The sequence below is a fragment of the Theropithecus gelada genome, chromosome 6 (assembly GCF_003255815.1).
Source record: "Theropithecus gelada isolate Dixy chromosome 6, Tgel_1.0, whole genome shotgun sequence".
In the NCBI taxonomy this organism is placed as follows: Eukaryota; Metazoa; Chordata; class Mammalia; order Primates; family Cercopithecidae; genus Theropithecus; species Theropithecus gelada.
Window position 1 is genome coordinate 69,167,601 of NC_037673.1, and position 25,852 is coordinate 69,193,452.

General features: G+C 40.3%; 1 protein-coding gene across 1 annotated transcript in view; it reads left to right on the forward strand.

The window, feature by feature from the left end:
- The window catches only part of ARHGEF28 (Rho guanine nucleotide exchange factor 28), a 309,778-nt gene that overhangs the window by 38,613 nt on the left and 245,313 nt on the right, over positions 1-25,852 (forward strand). The window contains exon 2 of the mRNA XM_025389056.1: positions 22,203-22,246. Within this exon, the coding sequence (XP_025244841.1) occupies positions 22,214-22,246 (33 nt within the window). The 5' untranslated portion in view covers positions 22,203-22,213. The remainder of the gene's footprint in view (positions 1-22,202; positions 22,247-25,852) is intronic.

Genomic DNA, 25,852 nt, shown 5'->3' on the forward strand with positions numbered 1-25,852 from the left:
CCCTTCGTAATATTCAGGACGATTTTTAAAAATAAATATTTGTTAGTTGAAGATTTCTTTGTAACTTATCGGAGTGTTGTAGGAAAGTTCTTTTTTGGTTTAACTTTGGATTTTAAATGCTGACTCTCAGAAGCTTCTATTTTGTATGGGAGAGAAATTTGTAGTTCTTGTTCTCAGCATATGTAGTTACATTTGTGCAAGTCACAGGAGCCCTAGGGTGGAGGTAGATTTCAATCACAATAGCAATTTTTTGACTCACCTTTCACCAGTGAGACCATCTGATCTTCAGTTCTCAAATTGCTTCTTCTGTCTTAAGACACAACTTATGAGTCCTTTTCCCAGTGCAGGCTTTTCTGATGACTTTAGCCAGAAAGCCCTGTCTTTTCCTGAACTCTCACAACACTGATTGTTTAACTTGGTCATCCCCACATTTCCCTCCTTACTGCTCCACCTGCCTAGGTCACGCTACTTTTTCCACCAACACGGCTGTGGCCAAGGGGCCAGCAACCTGTCAAATCGTGGAACCAGTGGGTTCTTTTCAGTTCTTAATGTTGGTTTGCTTCGTTTACCCTGACATTTGCCTTCTTGTCCATCTATTTATTGAAACTGTCTCCTTTCTTGGATTTTGTCACATACGCCGCTTCTACATTTCTAACTTAACAATGGAGTTGGGTGGTTGGGAGTGAGGGATCTGGATTTGAACCTTGTCTGGGTTTGAATCCTGGTTCTGTCACTTAGTTGTTGTGTGACCTTGGGCAAGGTGCTCAACCTCCCTGTGCCTCACTTTCCTTATATGTAAAATGGGGATAATAATAGTAGGTATTACTTATGGTTGTAAAGATTAAATAAACTAAGAAGCACTCAGAACATTGCCCCGTATAACAGAGTGCTCAAGAAATATCGGCTCTCATTGTTGTTTCTCAGACTATTCTTTCTCAATGTCTTTTGTGAGCTCCTCTTCCTCTAGTTTTCTCTTGGAGTTCTCCAAGTTTCTGTTCGAAAATAAGTCATTTTGGACTTGCAAGTAGCAACTCCCTTGATTATCTCATTTATATCCAATGGCCTTAACTACTATGTCAGATCAAAAATCTTTCTTTCCAACCCAGACTTCTCTTTCTGGAGCTTCAGAACTGTGTTTTCAACCCTTCTGAGACACAAGTCACCACATTTCATTGTTTTCTTCTTCTCATGTGCTTCTCCTTGGTCAACGGCACCATTCACCTAGTTTGCCATGCTAGGAACCAAGGAGTCATGTTAATTCCCCCTAGTTCTTGTTTCCCACTACATCTAGTTCAGCACCAAGGCCTGTCCATTTTGTCTCCTAATATCTCTTGAATTTATTTCCTCTCCCTCTGACATTGCTTTCACTCAGCCTCTCAGTGTTCTTTGCCTAAAGGATCACAGTGGTCTCTTACTTAGTTTCCTTGACTTTGGTCTTTCTCCCCTTCTAGTCCATCCTTCACCTTCTGCCAGAAGATCTTAAAAAACAATTCGCCTCACATCTCTTCCCCACTTAAAAATCCACTTGTTGGCTTGAAGTTCACAATACTTCGTAAAACGTACCATTGAAGTGCAGAAAAAGTTCCCATCCTTCTCTCCTGCCACCATTCCCTTAGTCTATTTATTTATTTTTTTAGAGACAGGGTCTTGCTCTTGCTTCCAGGCTGGAGTGCAGTGGTGCAATCACAGCTCACTGCAGCCTCAAACTCCTGGGCTCAAGAGATCCTCCCACCTCAGTCTCCCAAGTAGTTGGGACTACAGGCACCTCTTATCACACCTGGCTAATTTGTTTTTGTCTTAGTCTGTTTTGTGCTGCTCTAATGGAATAACACAGATGGGGTAATTTATACAGAAAATAAATTTATTTGGTTCATGGTTCTGGAGGCTAAGAAGTTCTAGCTGGTGCGGCTGAATCATCTCATGGCAGAAGGGCAAGAGAGCATGAGAGAGGAAGAGAGGGCCAAACGTCCTTTTATAACAAACCCTCTCATGATAATAAACCCACACCCATGATAATGACATTAATCCATTCATGAGGGCAGAGTCCTCATGACCTAATCACCTCTTAAAGGCCCACCTCTCAATACTGTTGCATTGGGGATTAAGTTTCCAACAGGTGCTTTTCTGGAGGACATATTCAAACCATAGCATTCTGCCTCTGGACCCCCCAAATTCCTGTTCTTCTCACAATGTAAAATACATTCATTTTATCCCAATAGTCTCAAAATCTTAACTCATTCCAGCATCAACTCAGAAGTTCAAAGTACAAACTGTCATATAAATCAGAAATCGGTAAGATTCAAGGCATGATTTACCCTGAGGCAAATTCCTTCCAGTTGCGAGCCTGTGAAATCAAAAGAATATGTACTTCCAAAATATAATGATGGGACAGGTATAGGATAGACATTCCCTTTCCAAGAGGGAAAAGAAGGCAAGACAAAACGGGGGCCTGCTCCTGAGTAAGTCTAAAACCCATTAGGAAAAGCAACATTACGTCTTAAAGCTAGAGGATAATCTTTGATTCCATGTCCCACACCTTTGGCGCACGGGGATGGGGTTGGACCTCCAAGGTCTTAGGAAGCCCTGCCCTATAGCATTCTGGGCTCACTCAACCCAGCAGCTCTCACAGGTTGGAGGCTTGTGTCTGCAGCTTTCCCAGGCTGGAGTTGCAAGCTGGTGACCCTACAGTTCTGGGGTCTCAGGGGTTGCCTCACTGTCATGACTCTACTCGGAATTACCCTAGTGGAGGCTCTCTGTGGTGGCTCCATTCCTATGACAAGTCTGTGTGTTGGTTCCCAGCCTGTCCCAAGTGTCCTTTGACATGTAGGTGGATTCTGCCATGGCCCCACAGCTTCTGCATTCTGCACTCCTGCATAATTAACACCATGTGGATGCTGCTAAGATTTGCTGCCTGCACCTGTCAACTGAAGAATGATGAAGTTCATAAATTTGAAGTGGAGAACTTTATTTCTTGTAAAGGGTTGCAGCCAGCAGAGTGGCCATTCTGACAGACTGGGAAGGGTAGCCTCCTGCCAGAAGCTCCAAAACAAACACTTTGAGGGACAAAAACCAAAAATGTTCGCTGAGCAAGGTGGCTGAATATATATATTCAGTAAGCTACAGGAGAAGTTATGAATATTTAGGAAAGGAGAAACATGAGCATGCACAGTTGAGCTTCATGTCCCTTCATGGGTCCCATGTTCAAAAACTGGCAGCCTTAGCATAATCCGAGGGTAGAGTTTTTGGTCCTCTGACCTCAAATGCTGAAGCAGAGGACACAGAAATCCTTACTGTGCATTCTCTGTAGACTGGTCAGAACCACTCCATGGTGGGTAGTCTCTTAGGCAAAAAAGGAAGGGCAGCATCAGGTAGTTGGTTGATATCAGTGGTGGAGTCTTTTGAAAGAGCTGTAAAGCCTTGAGGAAAGAAAACTTCATTGTGGTTAGCTAGGGAGTGGTTGTAACAAGAGATGTGTCTGAGCCTCCATCCTATTGTGGCCAATAATTCAGTTTTCAAGGTTACTCTGGGGTCCCCTTTGCCAAGAGATGATCTGTTCAGTCAGTTGGGGGACTTAGAATTTTATTTTTAGTTTACATACTTCCTGAAGTTGTGGCCTGAGCCACACTTGAGGCCCTTGAGCCATTCCTGGTATAACTAAGGAGTGCTGCCATAGAATATGGAGAGAAGAGACTTGAGAGCAACACTGGGAAACTAGCCCCAAGTTCCCAAGGATGCCCTGGGCCTTTCTTTTGACATATTTCCTTCTCCCCGGCCTTGGCACTCTGGACCTGTGATGAAAGAGGGTGACAACAGTAATCTCCAAAGTGCCATCAGGGCCATTCTCCCATCGTCTTGATGAATAGACTCTGGCTTGCTTCTATCCATATTAATCTCTCAGCAAACAGTTGATTGGCCACACCTTTGGTATTCTTTCCTGGACAGCTTTTCTCTTCTTTACGTGGCTGGGCTGAGAGTTTCCCAAACCTTTTTGTTGTGTGTTCCTTTCAATCATAAATTTCATTTAAAAATAATTTGCCTTCTCTCATTTTATTATAAGTGGCCAAAGGAATATTATGCTGCTTGAATATTATGCAGCACTTTGAATATTATGCTGCTTAGATATTTCTTGTGACAGATATCCTAGTTCATTTATATTAGATTCTGCCTTCCACAAAGTCCTAAGATATGGACATAAATTTGACAAGTTCTTTGCAACTTTATAACGAGGATGGCATTTACTCCAGTTTTTAATATCTTGTTCCTCATTTCTGTCTGAAACCTCATCAGAATGGCCTTTACCATTCATATTTCTACCACATTCTGATCATGGTGCTTAAGGAATCCCTAAGAAGATTTATGCTTTCCATACAGCTCTTGTCTTCTTCTGAGCCCTCACCAGCATTGCCTTGAATGCTCCACTTATGGCAATCTAGGCTTTTTCTAGCTTGCCCCTCCAAATTCTTTCAGCCTCCACCCATTACCTAGTTTCAAAGCTGCTTTATTTTCAGGTGTTTGTTATGGTCAGTCCTCCTTCTCAGTATCAATTTCCTGTCTTAGTCTGTTTCATGCTGCTGTAGCAGAATAACGCAGACTGGGTAATTTATAAGGAAAATAAATGTATTTGGCTTATGGCTCTGGAGGCTGGGAAGTCCAAGACTGGGGGACCACATCTGCTTGGGGCCTTCTTGCCACACTATCCCATGGTGGAAGCTGGAAGGGCAAGATAACATGACAGAGCAAGAGGGGGGCAAACCACTTTTATAACAAACCCACTGTCATGATAACAAAACCACTCATCCAATAACCACATTAATCCATTCACAAGGGCAGAGACCTCTTAAAGTTTCCACTTGTCAATACTGTTGCACGGGGACTAAGTTTCCAACCCATGCTTTTTGGGGAACACATTTGAACCACAGTAACCACCCATATACGTTTTTCTCAATAGTCCTGAAAGTGGTCATAGCCCTATGAACAGGCTGCCTGAAAATGCAGACAAAAGAGAGAGGTGGTGTTGTCTCTGAGTAGTTAGATTTATTAACTTCTGAGGACTCTTACTTGGAAACCCTTCTGAGTAGCAGGAAGACTTTTTGTGTGCCTGTGTCTCCACAACTACTCTTTCTGCTTCTACGTTTTTTGTCTCTTCAGTCTATTCAGCAGTCTTTGGGTTAGTCTCATGAAAATAAAACTTTAGCTGTGAAATAAATTCTAAAAATGTTTTCAGTAGTAGCAAACTCATTGGAAAATGTAAATAATAATACTAAAAAAGAAAACACCACCTATAGTAGCCACCACAAGGGAGAAAAAACTAATAGGAGGCATACATTCTAGCATAATTTTTTTTTTTTTTTTTTTTTTTTTTGAGACGGAGTCTCGCTCTGCCGCCCAGGCTGGAGTGCAGTGGCCAGATCTCAGCTCACTGCAAGCTCCGCCTCCCGGGTTCACGCCATTCTCCTGCCTCAGCCTCCCGAGTAGCTGGGACTACAGGCGCCCGCCATCTCGCCCGGCTAGTTTTTTGTATTTTTTAGTAGAGACGGGGTTTCACCGTGTTCGCCAGGATGGTCTTGATCTCCTGACCTCGTGATCCACCCGTCTCGGCCTCCCAAAGTGCTGGGATTACAGGCTTGAGCCACCGCGCCCGGCCTAGCATAATTTTTAATTGAAATTTTTATTGACATAATTGTAGACCCACATGCAGTTGTAAGAAGCAGTAGAGATACTTCGTATACTCTGCCAAGTTCCCCCAATGGAAACATTTTATAAAGCCATATTCAGACTTGTAGTCTCAATATAACAACCAATCTAGACATTGACACATGTTATCAGTTGTAAGAAACAATAGAGATACTTTGTATACTCTGCCCAGTTCCCACATTGGAAACATTTTATAAAGCTATATTCAGACTTGTTGTAGTCTTAACATAACAACCAGTATAGACATTGACACATTTTATCCATCTAATTCACGTTTACTAAGTTTTACTTTATTTATTTATTTAGAGACAGAATCTAACTCTGTCATCCAGGCTGGAGTGCAGTGGCACAATTTCCACTAGCTGCAACCTCTGCCTCCCAGATTCAAGCATTTCTGGTGACTCAGCCTCCAGAGTAGCTGGGATTACAGGCATGCACCACCACACCCAGCTAATTTTTGTAGTTTTAGTAGAGACGGGGTTTTGCCATGTTGGGCAGGCTGGTCTTGAACTCCTGACTTCAAGTGATCCACCCACCTTGGTCTCCTACAGTGCTGGGATTACAGGCATGAGCCATGGTGCTAGGCCAGTTTTACTTATATTTTAGTATGTGTGTTTTAAAATTTCAATACCATTTTGTCTTTTGTGTAAGTTCATGTGTACAACCACAGGCAAGATACTGAACAGTTCCAAAACCACATGGATCCCTCCTGTTACCCTTTTATAGTTAGAGCCACCTCCGTTCCTCCAGTGTGGTGTCTAACCTTTGGCATCCGCTAATCTGTCTTCCATATCTGTAAATTTTTTCATTTAAAAATATTATATACATGGAATTATACAGATTGTAACCTTTGGGATTGACTTTTATCACTTAGCATAATTTCCTGAAGTTTCATCCATGTTCTCGTATGTATCAATAGTTTGCTCCCTTTTATTGATATGTAGTATACATTGCTCTGGTCTCTGTTATCTGTAATACTGAAGTTTAACCTGTTGAAAGACATTTGGGCTGATTCTAATTTTTGGCTATTACAAATAAGGCTGCTATGAGCAATCATGTACAGGTTTTTGTGTGAACACATTTTATTTCTCCAAGGGGAAAATGCCCTTTTGCACAGTTTCTGGTGGCAGTTGCATGTTCGGTTTTTAAGAAACTGCTAAACTGCTTTCCAGAGTGGCTTCATTGTTTTGTGTCTCTACCAGCAATGTATGAGTGATCCAGTTTTTCCACATCTGCTATAGCATTTGGTGATGGCACTATTTTTTTGTGTGTGTGTTAGCCATTTTAAATGATATGCATTGATATCTCATTGCGGTTTTAATTTCCATTTCCCCAATGGCTAATGATGTTGAACATGTTCATTTGCCATCTGTATCTCCTTTTTAGTGAAATGTCTGTCCATGTCTTTTGTCCATTTTCTAATTGCATTGTTTGAGAGTTCTTTATATATTTTGCTTACTAGCCTTTTGATGGATATGTGGTTTGCAAATATTTTCTCCCACTCTGGAGCATGTCTTTTCATCCTCCTTACATGGGCTTTCACAGAGCAGAAATTTTGATGTCTGGCATGGTTTAAAAGAAACATTCTTAGCCTTTTTTTTTTCAGGTCTAATGGGCCCTTGAGAATCTGATGAAAACTATAAAATACTGACAGAAAAATGTACATGCACACAATAATTTGCATCTAATTTCATGGAATTCATGGCCTCTATAAAGTTTGTTGATGGACCATATGTTATGAACTCATGGCTTAATTAGTGTTGCATTAATTTCCAGCAATCCCACGTGAGACTCCAGGGACAGTTACCCTCACTCATCGAAGTAAAAAGTGAGAAACCCTGTAGCTTACAAAATAAGAGCAAGTTTCTTAGCCAGGCTTTATCTAGGACCTGACTCAAGTGTTCTTTTCACAGTGATACATTCCTTTACTTCTCTGGGAGGCATTGCCAGATTGCTACTTTAAACATTTGTAGATTGAAGAGCTACTCTGCAAGAAGAAATCTTTTCGTATTGAACTCAGACTTTTAGGCATCAGCAAATGAATGAACTTTTGGGCTTTTGTACCTACCAGTTCAGTTTTAGCAGCATGACTCTTGTCTATGTGATTTATTATTTTTCTTGCTCTACCTTTATAACAATGAGGGGAAAATAAAGAAATAGAAATGAGATATTGAAGAAGCATGGATCTGATAAATTTGATATGATTACATGCAGTTGTGAGAAACAATACAGAGATACTTAGGTGTGCCCAAGCAGAGAATTGTCAGTATCAGCTGGGTTTTCACTGAACTTGATTATATATATTTTATTTATTTATTTGAGATGGAATCTCTCTCTGTTACCCAGGCTGGAGTGCAGTGGCACAATCTCAGCTCACTGCAACTTCCACCTCCCAGTTTCAAGTGATTCTCCTGCCTCAGCCTCCAGAGTAGCTGGGATTACAGGCGCCTGCCACCACGCCCAGCTAATTTTTGTATTTTTAGTAGAGATGGGGTTTCACTATGTTGGTCAGGCTGGTCTCGAACTCCTGACCTCAGGTGATCCACCCGCCTTGGCCTCCCAAAGAACTTGATAATATATTTCACTGTGAGGGGAGAGCAAAAGTAAAGCACATGTAGGAAAAGCTAGAATATATGTTGTTGAAAATTCTGGCTAAAAGGAAATGTGTAATTAACAGTGTTATTGCTAGATCTCTGGCAGAAGGACTCCTGGCCCCTATGAGTCTATTCATTTTTTGTCACAAATGTAGTATGTGTGTTTTAGGGATGGATTATGTATAAACATAGGAGGCTGATGATGTTTGCTCTCTCTGGTTCATAAACCTGTTGCTTCAACCCCTCAAACTCCTTTGTGTTTCCTAAAGATAACATGTGTCCATATCTGTCTTCATACTGAACCCCGACTTTCCATTTAGAGAACTTCTTTCTCTGTTCATTCTTGCCTGACATTACCATGTTCTGCCAGTCCAGTGGTCTTCCTGCTTGCATCCTCTAGCTTCTCATGAATGTAGATCTTATCATCCCAACTAGATTTTGAGCTCATCAATGATACAGTCAGCATTCTATATATTTTAATATCCTTCCCTAGATGGCCTGCATAGTGCTTTGCACATAGTAAGTGACAGTACATTGGGATTTGGACATGAAAGACATACTTTAGAAATTTATTGCTAATGAGGAAATTGATACCTTGGTAGGTCGTATCTTGCCCATGATGCTTGAGTGATGATTGAGCTTTGCGTTGACATGAACAATACATTAAACAGACTAATAGCGTAAGTAAGATTGTAAAGGGGATGTCTGATAGATTTAGAAAAAGCTTTTAAAGGGCTTAATCACTTTGTGTGTGTGCAAATATATCCTGCGAAATACAAGTGAGTGTGACAGGTTTGGCGGAACATTTTGTTAGCAGCTAGCTCGTGCTCCTCTTTGTACTTTATAAACATTAGGCTGCACAATTTCAGACTGACTGGCTCTGCTTCTTCCTCCCTATCCCCATCACCACCATTAGTTTGAATTAATGAGATCTTAGTGAATAGTTACTGTGTTGTTTCCTTTCTAATCTTCAGACATCTCCCCACTGAGTTTACCAAATAATTCAACCCTTCCACTTAAAGCTGCTTAGACCTGCATAGCTCAGGTAGATAACTCTAGTCTGAAACAGGTCTATAGACACCGTTGTGTGCTCAATAATAGGTTTATTTCAAATGCTCTCTCCCTACCCATTTCCATTGTGCTGGCATTGAAGGTTTTTACTTAGACTTGGCCTTATCTCCCAGTAGTTTACTGTTCTTTTCCAGTTAGTATAACAGTTGTGAAATGCAATTATAAGCCTACATTCCTAGGTTAGTATACGGAACTGTGAGTCAGCATTTCCTTCCAAATGCAGAAAGTTTCAAATTAACATGGCAAATAGAATTGCCTCAATAGTTGTTGCTCTGCCCTTTGAATTTTCAAACTGTAGGGGGACCATTCAGCTCCATAAAATCAAATAAAATTCTGTGGAGCTTTATGTCTTACATTTGTGTGGTACAATGTATTTGGAGTTCCTGATCCCTGGAGGTTCCTCTGGGCCATCAGGTTTAGGCTGAGCTGGGTAGGGCTATTTCAGACCCTCCTGACCCCAACTACCAATTACTGCTGAGTCATTTTGGTCAGTTTAATATTTAGAGATTCTGAGTGATTTTATTTGAAATAAATATTCAAAGTCTTAAAAAATCCTTTTATATACTTAACATGTAGTGATAATAATTAATAGTTGCAACTAGCATTTAGTGTTTCTGGTAGACACTAGTTTTTTCTCTTTTTACCCTGTCAAATGTCTTAATCCTCACAACAGTCTTTGGGGGAGGTATTATGATTAGTTCTACTTGACAGATGAGGAACTGGCCAAGGAAAGTAAAATAGTGAACCTAAAGTAGGCCAGGGCAGTGGCTCACGTCTGTAATCCCAACACTGGGAGGCTGAGGTGGGAGGATTGCTTGATCTCAGGAGTTCAAGACCAGCCTGGGCAACATAGTGACATTCCATCTCTTAAAAAAAAAAAAAAAGTGGGTGTGGTGGTGTGCTCCTGCAGTTCCAGCTACTCAGAGGGCTGAGGTTGGGGAGGATCACTTGAACTGGGGAGGTCAAGGCTACAGTGAGCCTTGATTGTGCCACTGCTCTCCAGCCTAGGTGACAGAGTGAGACCCTGTTTCAAAATAAAAACAAGGCCGGGTGCGGTGACTCACGCCTGTAATCCCAGCACTTTGGGAGGCCGAGGCGGGCGGATCACGAGGTCAGGAGATCCAGAGCACAGTGAAACCCCGTCTCTACTAAAAATACAAAGAAAGAAAAAATTAGCCAGGCGCGGTGGAGGACGCCTGTAGTCCCAGCTACTCGGGAGGCTGAGGTAGGAGAATGGCGTGAACCCCGGAGGCGGAGCTTGCAGTGAGCTGAGATCGGGCCACTGCACTGCAGCCTGGGCGACAGAGCTAGATAGACTCCGTCCCCCTCCCCCCAAAAAAATAAAAAAATAAAAAAATAAAAAACAAAAAATAAAAACAAAACTACCATAGCTGAGATTCAATGCAGCTTGTTCCCAAGCCTGTATTCCTAACTGTGAAGTTTTGCTGCCTTTTAGCCAGGCAAATCACTGGGTTTCAGACCAGTTGTATGTTACAAAAGGACTTTATGCTGAGGCTACAGAGAACATGGGATGGGATCAGACAGGCTGGTTTTACATCTACTAAGCCATTTCTAGCTGCTGGACCTCAGTCAAGTGCCACAACTTTGCTGAGCTTTTCCTCATATGTAAAGTGAGGACAGGAACATGTGAGGTCCCCTTATCTGAAGATAGCAGGTATGATATTGTGAAATGTACACAGTATTTTGACTTCGTTCTTTCTCCTGTTTCCTGGCAACAATGCCTAAAATCCTTAGAATCTCCCAAATGATGTATTTTTGTATGCTAATGAGGTGACTGGTGGCTGGAAGCCCCTAGGTAGTTTCAGGATAGGCACTGGTCACAGGAAAGACTAAGGGAAGATTAGAGGATTGGGATATTCTGCTCCACCCCCCAACCTCTGGGGAGAAGAGGGGGCTGAAGGCTAAACTGATCACAAATGGCCAATGATGTAATCACTCATGCTTACATAATGAAGCTTCCTTGGAAACCCAAAAAGACTGGGTTCTTGGAACTACTGGATAGCTGAACACGTGGAGGTTCCTGGAGGGTGGTGCACCCAGGGGAGGGCAGGGAAGCCCCTTGCCCTTTTCCACATGCTTCACCCTATGTATGCATCTCTTCGTCTGTATTCTTTGTAATCTCCTTTATAATAAACCAGTACATGTAAGTGTTTCCCTAAGTTCTGAGAGCCACACTAGCAAATTAGTCAAACCCAGGGAGGGGGTTGTGAGATGCCTGATTTGTAGCCAGCTGGTCAGAGCACAGGTGAAACACCTGGGACTTGCATTGGCATCAGAAATGCGGGACAGTCTTGTGGGACTGAGCCCTCAGCCTGTGGGATCTGATGCTATCTCCAGGTAGTGTGGGAACTGGAGGACACCCAGCTCCTGTCTGCTGCAGAATTGCTTGTTTGCTTCAACAAGCCAGAAAATTCCCCATCCCCCTGCTGAAGCATGTTGTGAGAGTACAGTAGAAGAAACTGGTTTTTTTTTTTTTTCTACTGAGTGGGTCACAGGGAAAGTCCCTTTATGTGAATCTCCTTAAAACGGGGACCAACATTTCATAGGAAGCAGTGATGGAAAAAAGATTTGCCTAAAGTTCCATTTTCTTTTCTTTTTGAGACGGAGTCTCTGTCGCCCAGGCTGGAGTGCAGTGGCTGGATCTCAGCTCACTGCAAGCTCCGCCTCCCGGGTTCACGCCATTCTCCTGCCTCAGCCTCCTGAGTAGCTGGGACTACAGGCGCCCGCCACCTCGCCCGGCTAAGTTTTTGTATTTTTAGTAGAGACAGGGTTTCACCGTGTTAGCCAGGATGGTCTCGATCTCCTGACCTCGTGATCCGCCCGTCTCGGCCTCCCAAAGTGCTGGAATTACAGGCTTGAGCCACCGTGCCCGGCCTCCATTTTCTGAAAATGAAAATAAAGTATGAAAATAAGCATATTTGTAAAGTTTGTGTTTTAATTCCTTGGTTAAAAAGGAACATAAGATCATGGTGAGCGGTACAAGCTCTGGAGCAGGCTGCATTTGAACACCAGCTCTGCCGTTTTCTAACTATGTAGTCTTATGCAAATTATATTTTTCAATTTTGTGGTAATTCTAGGAATGAACAGAACATGAACCGTGTGTGTGTTTGTGTGTGTGTGTGTGTGTGTGTGTGTGTGTAGCATATGATTAATTAAGGAGGGGGGTATGAAATTTCTGATCAAACTGATTGACTCTACACCATACATACAATCTACACTGTCACATTTGATTTTCTTTTCTTTTCTTTTCTTTCTTTCTTTCTTTCTTTCTTTTTTTTTTTTTTTTTTGAGACAGAGTTTTGCTCTTGTCGCCCAGGCTGGAGTGCAATGGTGTGATCTCGGTTCACTGCAATTTCATTCTCCTGGGTTCAAGTTATTCTCCTGCCTCAGCCTCCCAAGTCACTGCGATTACAGGCGCTCACCACCACACCAGGCTAATTGGTTTTTTTTTTTTTTATACAGAGTTTTGCTCTTGTTGCCCAGGTTGGAGTGCAATGGCACGATCTTGGCTCACTGCAACCTCTGCCTCCTGGGTTCAAGTGATTCTCCTGCCTCAGCCTTCCGAGTAGCTGGGATTACAGGCACCTGCCACCACATCCAACTAATTTTTTGTATTATTTTAGTAGCGATGGGGTTTTGCCATGTTGACCAGGCTGGTCTTGAACTCCTGACCTCAGGTGATCCACCCACCTCAGCCTCCCAAAGTACTGGGATTACAGGCATGAGCCACCACACCAGGCCTCACATTTGATTTTCAAAGTATGATTATGAGGGTCATTTTTATTAGAAATACCCAAAAACTTCTTCCATTTTCTCAAGGAGTGGGGACGTGCTCTTATTCCTTTAATATGGACCTTTGAAACCTTTGTCTTATCATGATTTTCTTTTTAAGTTGTTAGTGGGTCTCTGCCACATTCTCATTTAACTTGATAAGGGCTCATTTAACTTGGTAAGGGTACATTTTGAAAATCTGCACCTAAAAAGTGAGCCTTTTTCTCTAGTTGTCAAGCTGCAAGTATTTTTCCCAATAGTTTTCCTTCAGGGTTTGTAGAATTAGGCATGGCCAATGGCATGTGGCAAGTTTATCAAGTTAAATTCTCATTGAATAATAGCTTCATATGTAATTTCAGCAGTTCTCATGATACTATTCTTTATTAAAAATGTCATGCTTTAAAAAATGTTCTAAATGTATTGTAAGTTGATTTGTCTTTTGTTTACACCATTCAGTAACAACACCAAGACCAATGCAAACAAACAATATACACAAAATTTGTTCTCTCTAAGTATGGAATGATTAGAGAATAGATGCCAGCATTCAGTGGAATAGAGGGAGGGGAATAGAGAATGAACAGGGAGGCAGTTGCTTGTGTAAGCTTTATTTTATAATATAAGTGTTCAGTTCACTTTTTGAGTATTTTTATGTGTAGATAGCATTGGCTTCTTCATATAACCTTGTAATGACAGGGACTTGGAAAGGAATAGTTAAGTAACAAGGATTTCCTATATATTCCTTTCAAGGCTGCTAAAAGGATCATCTGAGATGATATTTGTAGAATATTGAGCAAGGTGCCTGAGTATTACCTGTTAATTAGTTTTGTAAAAGGCACACAAACCAATGTTTATTGACATATTCAAAGACAAAATTAAAGTCATAGGTTTTGTATTCATTCTGCCTTAGAATATTTTATTTAGATGCAAAAATATGAGAAATTCAGAATTTCATAAAGTCAAGAATTGATATTTTTCTGTGTAAATGTTATATTTACTTTCTTCTTTTATTAAAAACATTTTTAGCCTGTTTAAAATAGTCTAATACTTTTTTTTAGAGTTAAGCAATAAAAGATATTTGGATATTATGTATTCCTCATAAGTCTATAATACTGTATCTTAATGTTCTTTTTATAAGAGCTTCCCCCACTTGGGGAACAAACTTAAAAATTCTGGATGTGTAATAAGGCCCCAAGTCATTCCCTGGTGTCTGCCAGCAAATGTTTGGAAATACTTTGGTTTTTTTTAATGTCCCAAGAAACATTTCTGGAAAATGTGGTACAATTTTTTTAAGTACTTGACTATGAGAAACTTGGTAATTGCAGATGAAGAACTCAGACTTTCACAGATAAAAGGAAATATAGAGGGTGGCATTTATATAGTGAAAAGTGACACCACATCAAGGACTTAAGCAGTTGTAACTTGCCTAGCAAATACAAACTTGTTTTATTATCAAACTTGGTGTGAAAGGAGGCATAGCATGGTTTAGCCACGTGACTCTGCAAGTGAGCACAGAACTCAGTGCTCTACTGTGAAAGAGGAATTAACTTGGAGAAAATCCAAATGAGAATATAAAATTTTAAAATATATTTCAGTTTGAAGTTTCATGGTTTTATTGAGTATATATTTGCTGTAGCATATTTTTTTCTACAATTAACCTGGGAAATTCTATAGGGCTTTTAGAAGGATTAGGACTGAGGGTGAGAACTATGGGGACTTTATTTTTTTTCAAGGAGTGAAAAGTGTTTGCTCTGAAAAACAAAATTAATTGCTGTTCAAATGGTTTTTAAATTTCAGTATTGAAAAATGGCAAATGGTAGAGAAATGAATAATGAAATACAAGTTATTGGATATAAAGTGAAATGTAAATAACATTGTCTAGCCCTTGACATTTCACGTCTTGCTGAGATCATAGTATAATCCAAATTTGAGGGAGGCCTTTGATGCAGCTGGTTTCTTCCTGACTGAAAAGTGCAAAACGTTGGCATCTGGGTCCTTCGTGAAACTGTGTGATGTTGGACTTTGCACTGTAGTCCACTGTAGCCTGCCTTCCCACTGTGTAAATACACAACTACATGGGCTCCCGTGAGCTTGCCACACGCCACAGGCCATGCCTCATTCTACAAAGCCTGAAGGAAAACTGCTGGGAAAAATACTTATAGCTTGACAACTAGGGAAAAAGGCTCACTTTTGGGGGCAGATCTTCAAAATGTACCCTTATCCATTTAAAAAAAAAGGGGGGATTAGCATGTATTCTATTTAATGTATTTATTTATAAATCATTTATAAAACATATAAATCATATTACTGTAACAATGTATATATATATATTTGTTTTTTGACTGGGGACAGGGTCTTGCTCTGTTGCTCAGACTGAAGGGCAGTGGTGCAGTGGCATGATCATACCTCACTGTAGCCTGCAACTCCTGGGTTTGAGAGATCCTCCTGCCTCAGACTCCTGAGTAGCTAGGACTACAGGCATGCACCACCATGCCTGGCTAATTTCAAAATTATTTTTGTAGAGACAGGGTCTTGCTATGTTGCCCAGGCTGATCTCAAACTCCATGACATGTTCCCTTTGGAAGATTTAAAAAAAAAGCTAGAAATATATTTCTCCAAAAATTTACAGAATGCCGTGTGAGGGCTTTTGTGGGTAACAAACTTTAAATGATTTTTTTTTTTTTGCAACAATATCAATGGAGACATGGACAGATACTCTTTCAAAATGTTCTTACTGGCTGGGCATGGTGGCTTACGCCTGTAATCCCAGCACTTTGGGAGGCCAAGGCAAGCAGATCACTTGAGGTCAGGAGTTCGAGACTAGCCTGGCCAACATGGTGAAATCCTGTCTGTACTAAAAATACAAAAATTAGCTGGGTGTGGTGGCATATAGCTGTAATCCCAGCCACTTGGGAGGCCGAGGCAGGAGAATCATTTGAACCCAGGAGGTAGAGGTTGCAGTGAGCCAAGATTGCGCCACTGTACTCCAGCCTGGGCCACAGAGTGAGACTCTGTCTCAAAAAAAAAAAAAAAAAAAAAAAGTTCTTACTGTGACATGTACTATCTATAATCTGTTTGTTTTGAAATACATTTTCTCTTTCACTTATTAAAATATCACTTTTTTTTTCTGAAATGGGAGGTCAAAAAAAGAAAAAGAAAATTACTTTTTTCTTGAAGGAACAGGCTAATTGTTTGAAAAACCAGTAGGTTTATAACACTTCTATTTTTGTAAGAGAAAATTATGTAGTACATGTTTAAGTTTGACAACTTTTTAAAGTACTTTGCCACAATATAACCAGCACATCTCAATGTAGTATAGATTTTTATGGTTACTTCCTATCTCATTACATACACTGCAAAGATTTGACCACATTGGATTTCTTATTTCCACAAAATTAACCATGTTGATTGATTAATGTCCCATAGAACATTTTGTGCTTTTGGCTTCAAGTTCTTTGTTGCAGTACCTTGCTCATGAATGACAAAGTGAATGAATCTCATGTGTGGTGTTTTTTAAACTACTTATAAGAGCAGCTGCCTTACCAGTAGTTGTACTTGAACAGTTTTTGATAGAACACTATTTTTTATTAAAAAAGCAATTCACAGCTGGGCACCGTGGCTCACACCTGTAATCCCAACACTTTGGGAGGCCAAAATGGGTGGATCACCTTAGGTCAGGAGTTCAAGACCAGCCTGGCCAACATGGTGAAACCCCATCTCTACTAATAATACAAAAATTAGCTGGGCATTGTGGTGGGCATCTGTAGTCACAGCTACTCAGGAGGCTGAGGCAGGAGAATTACTTGAACCTGGGAGGCAGAGCTTGCAGTGAGCCAAGATTGAGCCACTGTATTCCAGCCTGGGCAACAGAATGAGATGCCATCTCAAAAAAAAAAGTATTTCACTCTTCAGAATATGTCTCCATATTCTCACTTAAAATGATGGGTTTTGGATGGGAGGGGAGTGAGGGATAAAAGACTACACATTGGGTACAGTGTACACTGCTCGGGTGATGGGTGTACCCAAATCTCAGAAATCACCTCAGATAAAGAACTTATCTATGTAACCGGACACCACGTGTTTCTCCAAAAACCTATTGAAATAAAAATAAAAATTAAAAAAAATTTGAGTATATTTTATTATCAGATAAAATCTAGCAAATGCCACACAAGTTGAGTTGTGGAAAACATCTGTACTTTTTTCTAAGTGTACAGCAAACTTGCACAATCGAATTTGCTCTGATAGACTTGTTTTTTAAAATATTCAACAGTCTTCCATAGTTTTACTCATAAAGAAATGCATTTTATCTTTTTTGTCTTTAGAGATGGAGTGTCGTCATGTTGCCCAGGCTGGTCTCAAACTCCTGGGCTCAAGCAATCCACCTGCCTCAGCCTCCCAAAGTGCTGAGATTATAGGCATGAACCACTGAGCCTGGCCAAGGAATACATTTTAGTTTGCTGCTTTATTTCTCTGTATTATCTCAGCTATTTTTCCCTCTTTTTTTTTTTTTAATTATACTTTAAGTTCTAGGGTACATGTGCACTATGTGCATGTTTGTTACATACGTATACATGTGCCATGTTGCTGTGCTGCACCTCATTTACATTAGGTATATCTCCTAATGCTATCCCTCCCCACTCCCCCCACCCCACAATAGGCCCTGGTATGTGATGTTCCCCTTCCTGTGTCCTGGTGTTCTCATTGTTCAATTCCCACCTATGAGTGAGAACATGCGGTGTTTGGTTTTCTGTCCTTGTGATAGTTTGCTCAGAATGGTTTCCAGCTTCATCCATGTCCCTACAAAGGACATGAACTCATCCTTTTTTATGGCTATATAGTATTTCATGGTGTATATGTGCCACCTTTTCTTAATCCAGTCTATCATTGATGGACATTTGGGTTGGTTCCAAGTGTTTGCTATTTCTGCTTTTTTTTTTTAAATTTTTTTTTTTAAGCTACCACATTTCCTATACTAATGCATTTTTTTGAGGGGGCTATTAAGTGGAAATCCCAAAGTACTAGGATTATGTACAAAAATCCATAAGGATCTTTTTTTTTTTTTTTTTTTTTTTGAGTTGGAGTCTTGCTTTGTCACCCAGGCTGGAGTGCAGTGGTGAGATCTCGGCTCACTGCAAGCTCCGCCTCCCGGATTCACGCCATTCTCCTGCCTCAACCTCCCCAGTAACTGGGAGTACAGGCGCCCGCCACCACGCCCGGCTAGTTTTTTGTATTTTTAGTAGAGATGGGGTTTCACCGTGTTAGCCAGGATGGTCTCGATCTCCTGACCTCGTGATCCGCCCGCCTCAGCCTCCCAAAGTGCTGGGATTACAGGCATGAGCCACTGCGCCCGGCCAAGGATCTTCTAATTTTATCGTCAAGTTAAGCAAATTTTGTGAAAGACTGGAATTGTATAAGGCATGACTATAAACATAGATGACAAATTGCTAATATATTGAAGTGCAGCAGACATTTAAGATGAGGATCATAGTATGTGCTAGTGGATATAAATTAATTTTTTAAATGCCTTCTTGATAATTTAGAATTTTGGAGGGATCAGCTTATTGATGTTCCTGGGTTGGCCATTATTTTTATTTTATGGGTGGCTGGTGAACAATTTATATTCGGAATAGGAGTCTCAGTTCTTTCATATTCTTGTTAGTATTATCTTTAATTTGAAGTTTCTCACACTCTGGTTTGTAAAGTTAGTTTCATTAAAAATTGATGAATATAGGCTGGGCATGGTGGCTCACACCTGTAACCCTAGAACTTTGGGAAGCTGAGGCAGGCAGATCACTTGAGGTCAGGAGTTGGAGACAATCCTGGCCAACATAGTGAAACCTCATCTCTCCTAAAAAATACAAAAATTAGCTGGGCATGGTGGTGCATGCCTGTAATGCCAGCTATTTGCTAGGCTAAGGCACAATAATTGGTTGAACCTGGGAGGCAGAGTTTGCAGTGAGCCGAGATCATGCCACTGTACTCTAGCCTGGGCAATAGAGCGAGACTCTGTCTAAAAAAAAAAAAAAAAAATTGATTATTTTCTGTAATCCCAGCACTGTGGGAGGCCAAGGCAGGAGGATCGCTTGAGGCCAGGGGTTTGAGACCACCTAAACAATGTAGCAAGACCCTATCTCTACAAAAAAAAAAAAAAAAAAATACAAGTTAGCACACCTATCATCTTAACCATGTGGGAGCCTGAAGCAGGAGGATCTCTTGAGCCCAGGATATCAAGGTTACAGTGAACTATGATTGTACGGCTGCATTCCAGCCTGGATGACAGAGTGATACTCTTTCAAATAGTAACAATAATAAATGGATTATTATAATCTATAAACCCATTTAAGTGGGTCCACATAAACTGCCACAGGACATGATATTTTAAATAAAATTGAGGGCTGAGAAGGGCCCTGTTGTCAAACCCTCTGCCTTGTAGGACCCTCAGTCATCTCTCAAGATGTCTTAGGAAACATGACTTAGGACCTAGGAGGGTGCTATCACCAGTGTGTATATGAAGTATTAGTAAAACTTAAATTGTTTTATAAAAAATACCTAAAAATAGAACTTTTCATATTCGCTTTCTTGCCAAGTGTATCCTTTGGGGATTACTGTACTAAATGTCACAATTCATTCTTTTTTTTTTTTTTTTTGAGATGAAGTTTCACTCTTATTGCCCAGGCTGGAGTACAATGGCACAATCTCAGCTCATTGCAACCTCTGCCTCCTAGGTTCAAGTGATTCTTCTGCCTCAGCCTCCAGAGTAGCTGAGATTACTGGTGCCTGCCACCATGCCCAGCTAATTTTTGTGTTTTAGTAGATATGGGGTTTCACCATGTTGGTCAGGCTGGTCTTGAACTCCTGACCTCAGGTGATCCACCCACCTCAGCCTCCCAAAGTGCTGGGATTACAGGTGTGAGCCACTGTGCCCAGCCCCACAATTCATTCTTAAGAGAAGCCCCTAAATTACTACAGCAGGGCTGAGGCTGGGCATGGTGGTGCACACTTGTAATGCCAGCCACTTGGGAGGCTAAGGCATAAGAATCGCCTGAACCTGGGAGGCAGAGGTTGCAGAGCCAGGCTTGGCCTAAGGAGCAGAACCCGGGCCTCAGGTGTGCAGTGGGAGGGAGGCAAGGGTGCAGGGACAAGTGAGTCTCCCTGTCTGCCCCATTTAGAATTCTCATGCAACCTGCTCCTCCCTGTCTCCCAATCTTTCATTCTCTTTTGTTCAGCTTGGAACTCCTTGAACGCTGGACCACTTTCTGGCAGACCCAGAAGGCATGTCTTTATTATCTTTGTGTAATACCTGGCCCACAGTTGGTGTTCAGTGAGTGATGCTGGGTTTTTTTGTTTTTTCTAAGTAGGAAACAAGTTTCTAAGTGCTATTTGTTTACTTTAAAATTTTTAACTGTGGCAAAATAGACAACATAAAAATTACCATCTTAACCATTTTTAACACAGGCCAGTAGTGGTAAGTATATTCGCATTGCTGTGAAACCATTACCATTGTGCATCTCCAGAATACTTTCATCTATGCAAAACTGAAAGTCCATATCCAATAAACAATACACTCCTGTGTGCCCCACCTCGGCAACTACCAATCATTTTTTTTCTGCTTCTCATGTCAAACTCATGTTTGATTACTCTAGGTACCTCATATAACTGGCATCATATAGTATTTGTCCTTTCTGTCTGAATTATTTCACTTAGGGTAATGTTGTCAAGGCTTGTCCAGTTGTAGCATTTGTTGGAATTGTATTCCTTCTTAAGGCTGAATAACATTCCACTGTATGTACACACCACATTTTGTTTATCCATCCGTCTGTGCTATTTTAAAGGGGCAGGCACACCCAGAAGCGGATCCAGGTGCACATGCCTGGCAGAGAGGTTGGTTAGCTTGACAGTGGGCTGCATCCTACCTATGCAATCATGCAGCTGAACTCTCTGGCCCTCTGTGTAAGGGAGGCAATAGAACTATCTTGTCACTGTGCTGTTCTGCCTCACCTGGCCAAAAGTGGACTCTGACTTTGGAATTACCTGTGAGCCAAGCGATGAACACAGGTGAAACTTTCAACATGCTTATGTTGACCTTTCTTGGCTTTCTGAAATATTTTTATTTTAGGAGCAGTCTATGGGATAGTGTCTGGGGTCACAGGGTTTCTATATGTGTGGAAACTAATATAAAATAATAAGATGGTAGGATATATATTTTTTCAAATTCAAATTATTTTGCTTCATGTAGACACGACATGTACTATAATTACTATGATTTTTTATTTTGATAATATATACAAGACTTACCATTTGAACCATTTTTTCAGGTACAACTCAGTGGAACTAGGTACATTCACATTGTTATGCAACCATCACCCCCACCAGCCATCTCCAGAACTTCTTTGTCTTTCCAAACTGAAACTCTATAGACATTAAATAACTCTCCATTCTTCCCAACGTCCAGCTTCTGGTAATCTCTGTTCTACTTTCTTTTTCTATGAGTTTGACTATCTAGATACCTCATTTAAGTCAAATCATACAGTATTTGTCCTTTTGTGATTGGCTTATTTTACTTAGCGTAGTGTCTTTAAGGCTCATTCATGTTATAACACGTATTAGAATTTTGTTTCTTTTTAAGGTTGAATAATATTCCATTGCATGTGTATACCACATTTTGATTATCCATCTGTCAGTGGACATTTGTTTTTTTTCCTATCTTTTGGCTATTGTGAATAATGCTGCTATGAACATAGGTATAAAAATTTGTTTGAGTCCCTGCTTTCAATTCTTTGGGTATATACCTGGAAGTAGAATTGCTAAGTCATATGGTAATTCTACATGTAATTTTTTGAGAGGCCATCATATTGTGTTCTCGAGAGGATATGTTATTTAGATAGCATATTAGTCCTTCATTCTTTTATATTTTGTCTCTGCAGTTTTCCTATCTAATGAGTTTGCTCCTCCCTCCACAATGTTGATAACTGCAGGCAGGACAGGGAGAGCTCACCTGGTGGGTTCCATGGGGCCTCCTGCAATAACTGCTCTTGTTTACTATTTTCATTGCAGATGCGAAAGCCATGGAGTTGAGCTGCAGCGAAGCACCTCTTTACGTAAGTTGCTAAGCACTGGGCTTCAGGTCCAAGGGGCCCTTTCTTAACTCCAAACCATGTGACTGAAGTGGGGAGAAATGTTTTTCTTGCTATTGAGTTAAGGCTTTTTAAAAACAACACACTGAGCATTACTGTCTAGTTCAAGTATTTGCATGGAGCCTTTTAAAACTGGTTGGCTCCTATTTTAAAGTCTGGTTTTTATATTTCCCTCAGTATTTTTTTTAACTGTGTAATTTCTGGACTCAGAAACACTCACTTCACTCATATAAGTAGTGTGTGAACATATTATTTTATGACTATATCCTGATAATAGTCAGTAACTTCTCTGTGTGTCTTTTTGAGGGGAAGATTTCGTGATAATTGTGTCAGCTAAAAGTACGAAATAAGAATTCAAACAAAAAGTGCTGGGACATAAACAGAAGTGGGAGTTGGCACTGGGGGACAGGAATGCCCAATGAGATTTGCAGTTAGATGTGCCGTCTAGGCCCAGGAAGATGCCATTCTGAGAACAACTCCTCGGGTTAACAGGGAAGTGAACAGATTGTTTCCTCACACAGAAAATGGCAGATGGGCTCATCTCTCCTCCTTCCTTCTGATTTCAAACAAAACTTCCTTTGTTGGAAGGGAACTGTGTTGGTGTGGGGCGGACCTGGGCAGGTGAGCCTGAATGTGTGAGGAAACCAGGGTTTAGAACAAAATTTCAAGGAATTGAAACGGTTTTGTTTTGTTTTGTTTTGTTTTGAGACAGAGTCTTGCTCTGTTGCCAGGCTGGAGTGCAATGGTGGGATCTTGGCTCACTGCAACCTCTGCCTCCCAGGTTCAAGCGATTCCCCTGCCTCAGCCTCCCAAGTAGCTGGGATTACAGGCATGCACCACCACGCCTGGCTAATTTTTTTGTATTTTAGTAGAGATAGGATTTCACCATGTTGGCCAAGATGGTCTTGATCTCCTGACCTCGTGATCCAAATGACTCAGCCTCCCAAAGTGTTGGGATTACAGGTGTGAGCCACCATACCTGGCCAGAATTGGAACAAATTTAATCAGAATCCTCAATTGATGAGAATAGATTCATCCACTTCCTACACTTCATTACCCAGCCAAGTTCCTACTCACTCACCCTCACTCCCTTCAACACACCACACATACTTCTCTGGAGGAAGACAGAGTCATGAACCAAATTGATTCCAGAATACTAGAAAAGTTGCCCCTTGGGTTGTCCAGTGATCTCTAGTACTCTCTCTAGCTTGTGATTTTCAGGCCATAAAATGTGCCTGTAGACAGTAGGGTTTGGCCCAGCCATGATTAAAGGTAAAAAAAAAAAAAAAAAAAAAAAAAAAAAAAAAAAAAAAAAAAAAAGGCTGGTCTGAGGCTAAATTGTAGAGTACTCCCAAATCTTACTGTTGTTTTTTCTGTGTGTGCCTTCCTATTCCTTACTCATTCCACCCTCCTTCCCTACCTCAAAACAGACAAATCCACAAGCCTAATCATGATAGAAGCCTTGTAGCTGACCAACCTCCTCATGTAGCTGTTTTGAACATAGAGTTACTAGATTGTGACCAGATTTGGCGAAAAACTAATACACATTGCCCAAGAAGAGAAGAGATTTAAATGAACCAAATAAAAACAAAAACAAGTTTTTCTAGTTATTAAAAAAAATGCTGATTAGAGTAAAGTGAAAAGCACAGGAAAGTGTTAAGAAAATGTCATAATCTCACCCCCTATGGATAATGTTATTATATTAAAATACTGATATATTTTATGAATTTTAAGGTGTAATTTTTTTTTCTCATTTTAACATCTCTAAAATTGAGATGCTCTTACATTCGCTGTGCTTCCTGGCAGATGTCATTGCCTACACGTGTGTTACCTTGGTCACAGGGTTTCATATTGTTGTCATTTCAGTTTATATACCTTGCTGGTACTACATAAGTTAATTGCTTTCAAAATGACTTCACCACGATCTAGCATTATAAGGCAAAGTTACTATGTAACTAGAAAGACATGGAATTTTTTTTTTTCTTTTTTTTGGGATGGAGTCTCACTCTATTGGCAGGCTGGAGTGCAGTGGCGCGATCTCAGTTCACGGCAACATCTGCCTCCCAGATTCAAGCAATTCTCCTGCCTCAGCCTCCCGAATAGCTGGGACTACAGGTGCGTGCCATCACGCCTGGCTAATTTTTGTATTTTCAGTAGAGACAGGGTTTCAGCATGTTGGCCAGGATGGTCTCGATCTCTTGACCTCGTGATCCACCCGCCTCAGCCTCCCAAAGTGCTGGGATTACAGGGGTGAGCCACCACGCCCGGCCAAGACATGGAAATAACAGCGTGTTACATGATAAAAATCTATGTATAGATTAATTTAGAAAAGATCTTTTGATAAATATAAAATTCTAGGTAATTAAAAATTATATCCTAATTGACAATTTTTCTTTTCTAGTAGAATATTAAATGTATGTTATAAATAATGATATCTTAGATAAAATATATGAAATATATTTAACATAACTCTTACTACATATGGTAGAGTGTATACCTTTTTAAAATTTAATTTAACATTTTTGGTCAATATTATTGCAAACTGACTTAAGCCAATCTAGCCACCTGACCTCATCCAGTAAGAGGTCAGTAGAGATATGCTATAATGAAAACAAGTCTTAAACCAAAATCTACCAAATGAGTACTGTTGTGCAGACACAGCAGACTCAAAACTCTCCTACAATTTGTTTCTGTATTTTGGGGAAGAAACTGCTCTCTGCCCTTCTGTCTTCAGAGGTTTGATAAATATTCACTTCTAGTTTCTCTTAGTTTACTATATTTTGGTTCATAAACCCTTAATATTTTTTCTTATTTATATATATTTATTGTAAGATGTTAGAAAGAGACACAGCAAAAAGAAAAAATTAAAACCTCATGTTTAATCCCATGATGAATGATAAGCTCTGTTGACATTTTGATACAGATTTTTCCAGAGTTTTATCTGTATCTGTGTTGAATTTTAGCAAGGGTTCTTTTGACATTTATTTAGTTGATACTGTGTTTTCTCATTTGATTGTGATTTATTGCATCTCTTAATTTTGGAGACTTTAATGTATGTACTTCTAGTAATCCTACTTAGTTATTTTGACTATTTCTTTTGGAAAAACAAATTAAAATAACTCTGGCAAGTGTATAATAAAGATACCCTCTCCACTGGAAATTGTGAAGAGTCCATTACATATTGGGAGGCTATATTAAAATTATAGAATAACACTATGCATAATTGTATGTTAATGCCCTAGAAAAATCTAATTACAACAGACTTTAAAAAATATATAAATTAATAAGATTTACCTCGAGGACAATTAGATTACATAAGTGGAACAATAATCAGGAAGGAAAAGAATTGATTGAAATTATTCCCCAATTTCTACCCACCTCTCGAAAAAGGGCACCTCATTCAGATGGGTCTTACAGATGATTTTTTATTTCTTTGCTTATAACCTGTTTTGATGGAATTCTTATAACATTTTTATGGCTAAAATGCTTCTTTGTCTCTATTTGTCGGGTCACTATAGAGAATCTTTCCTGAAGATGATAGACATCTTTATACCTATAGAAAATCTACAG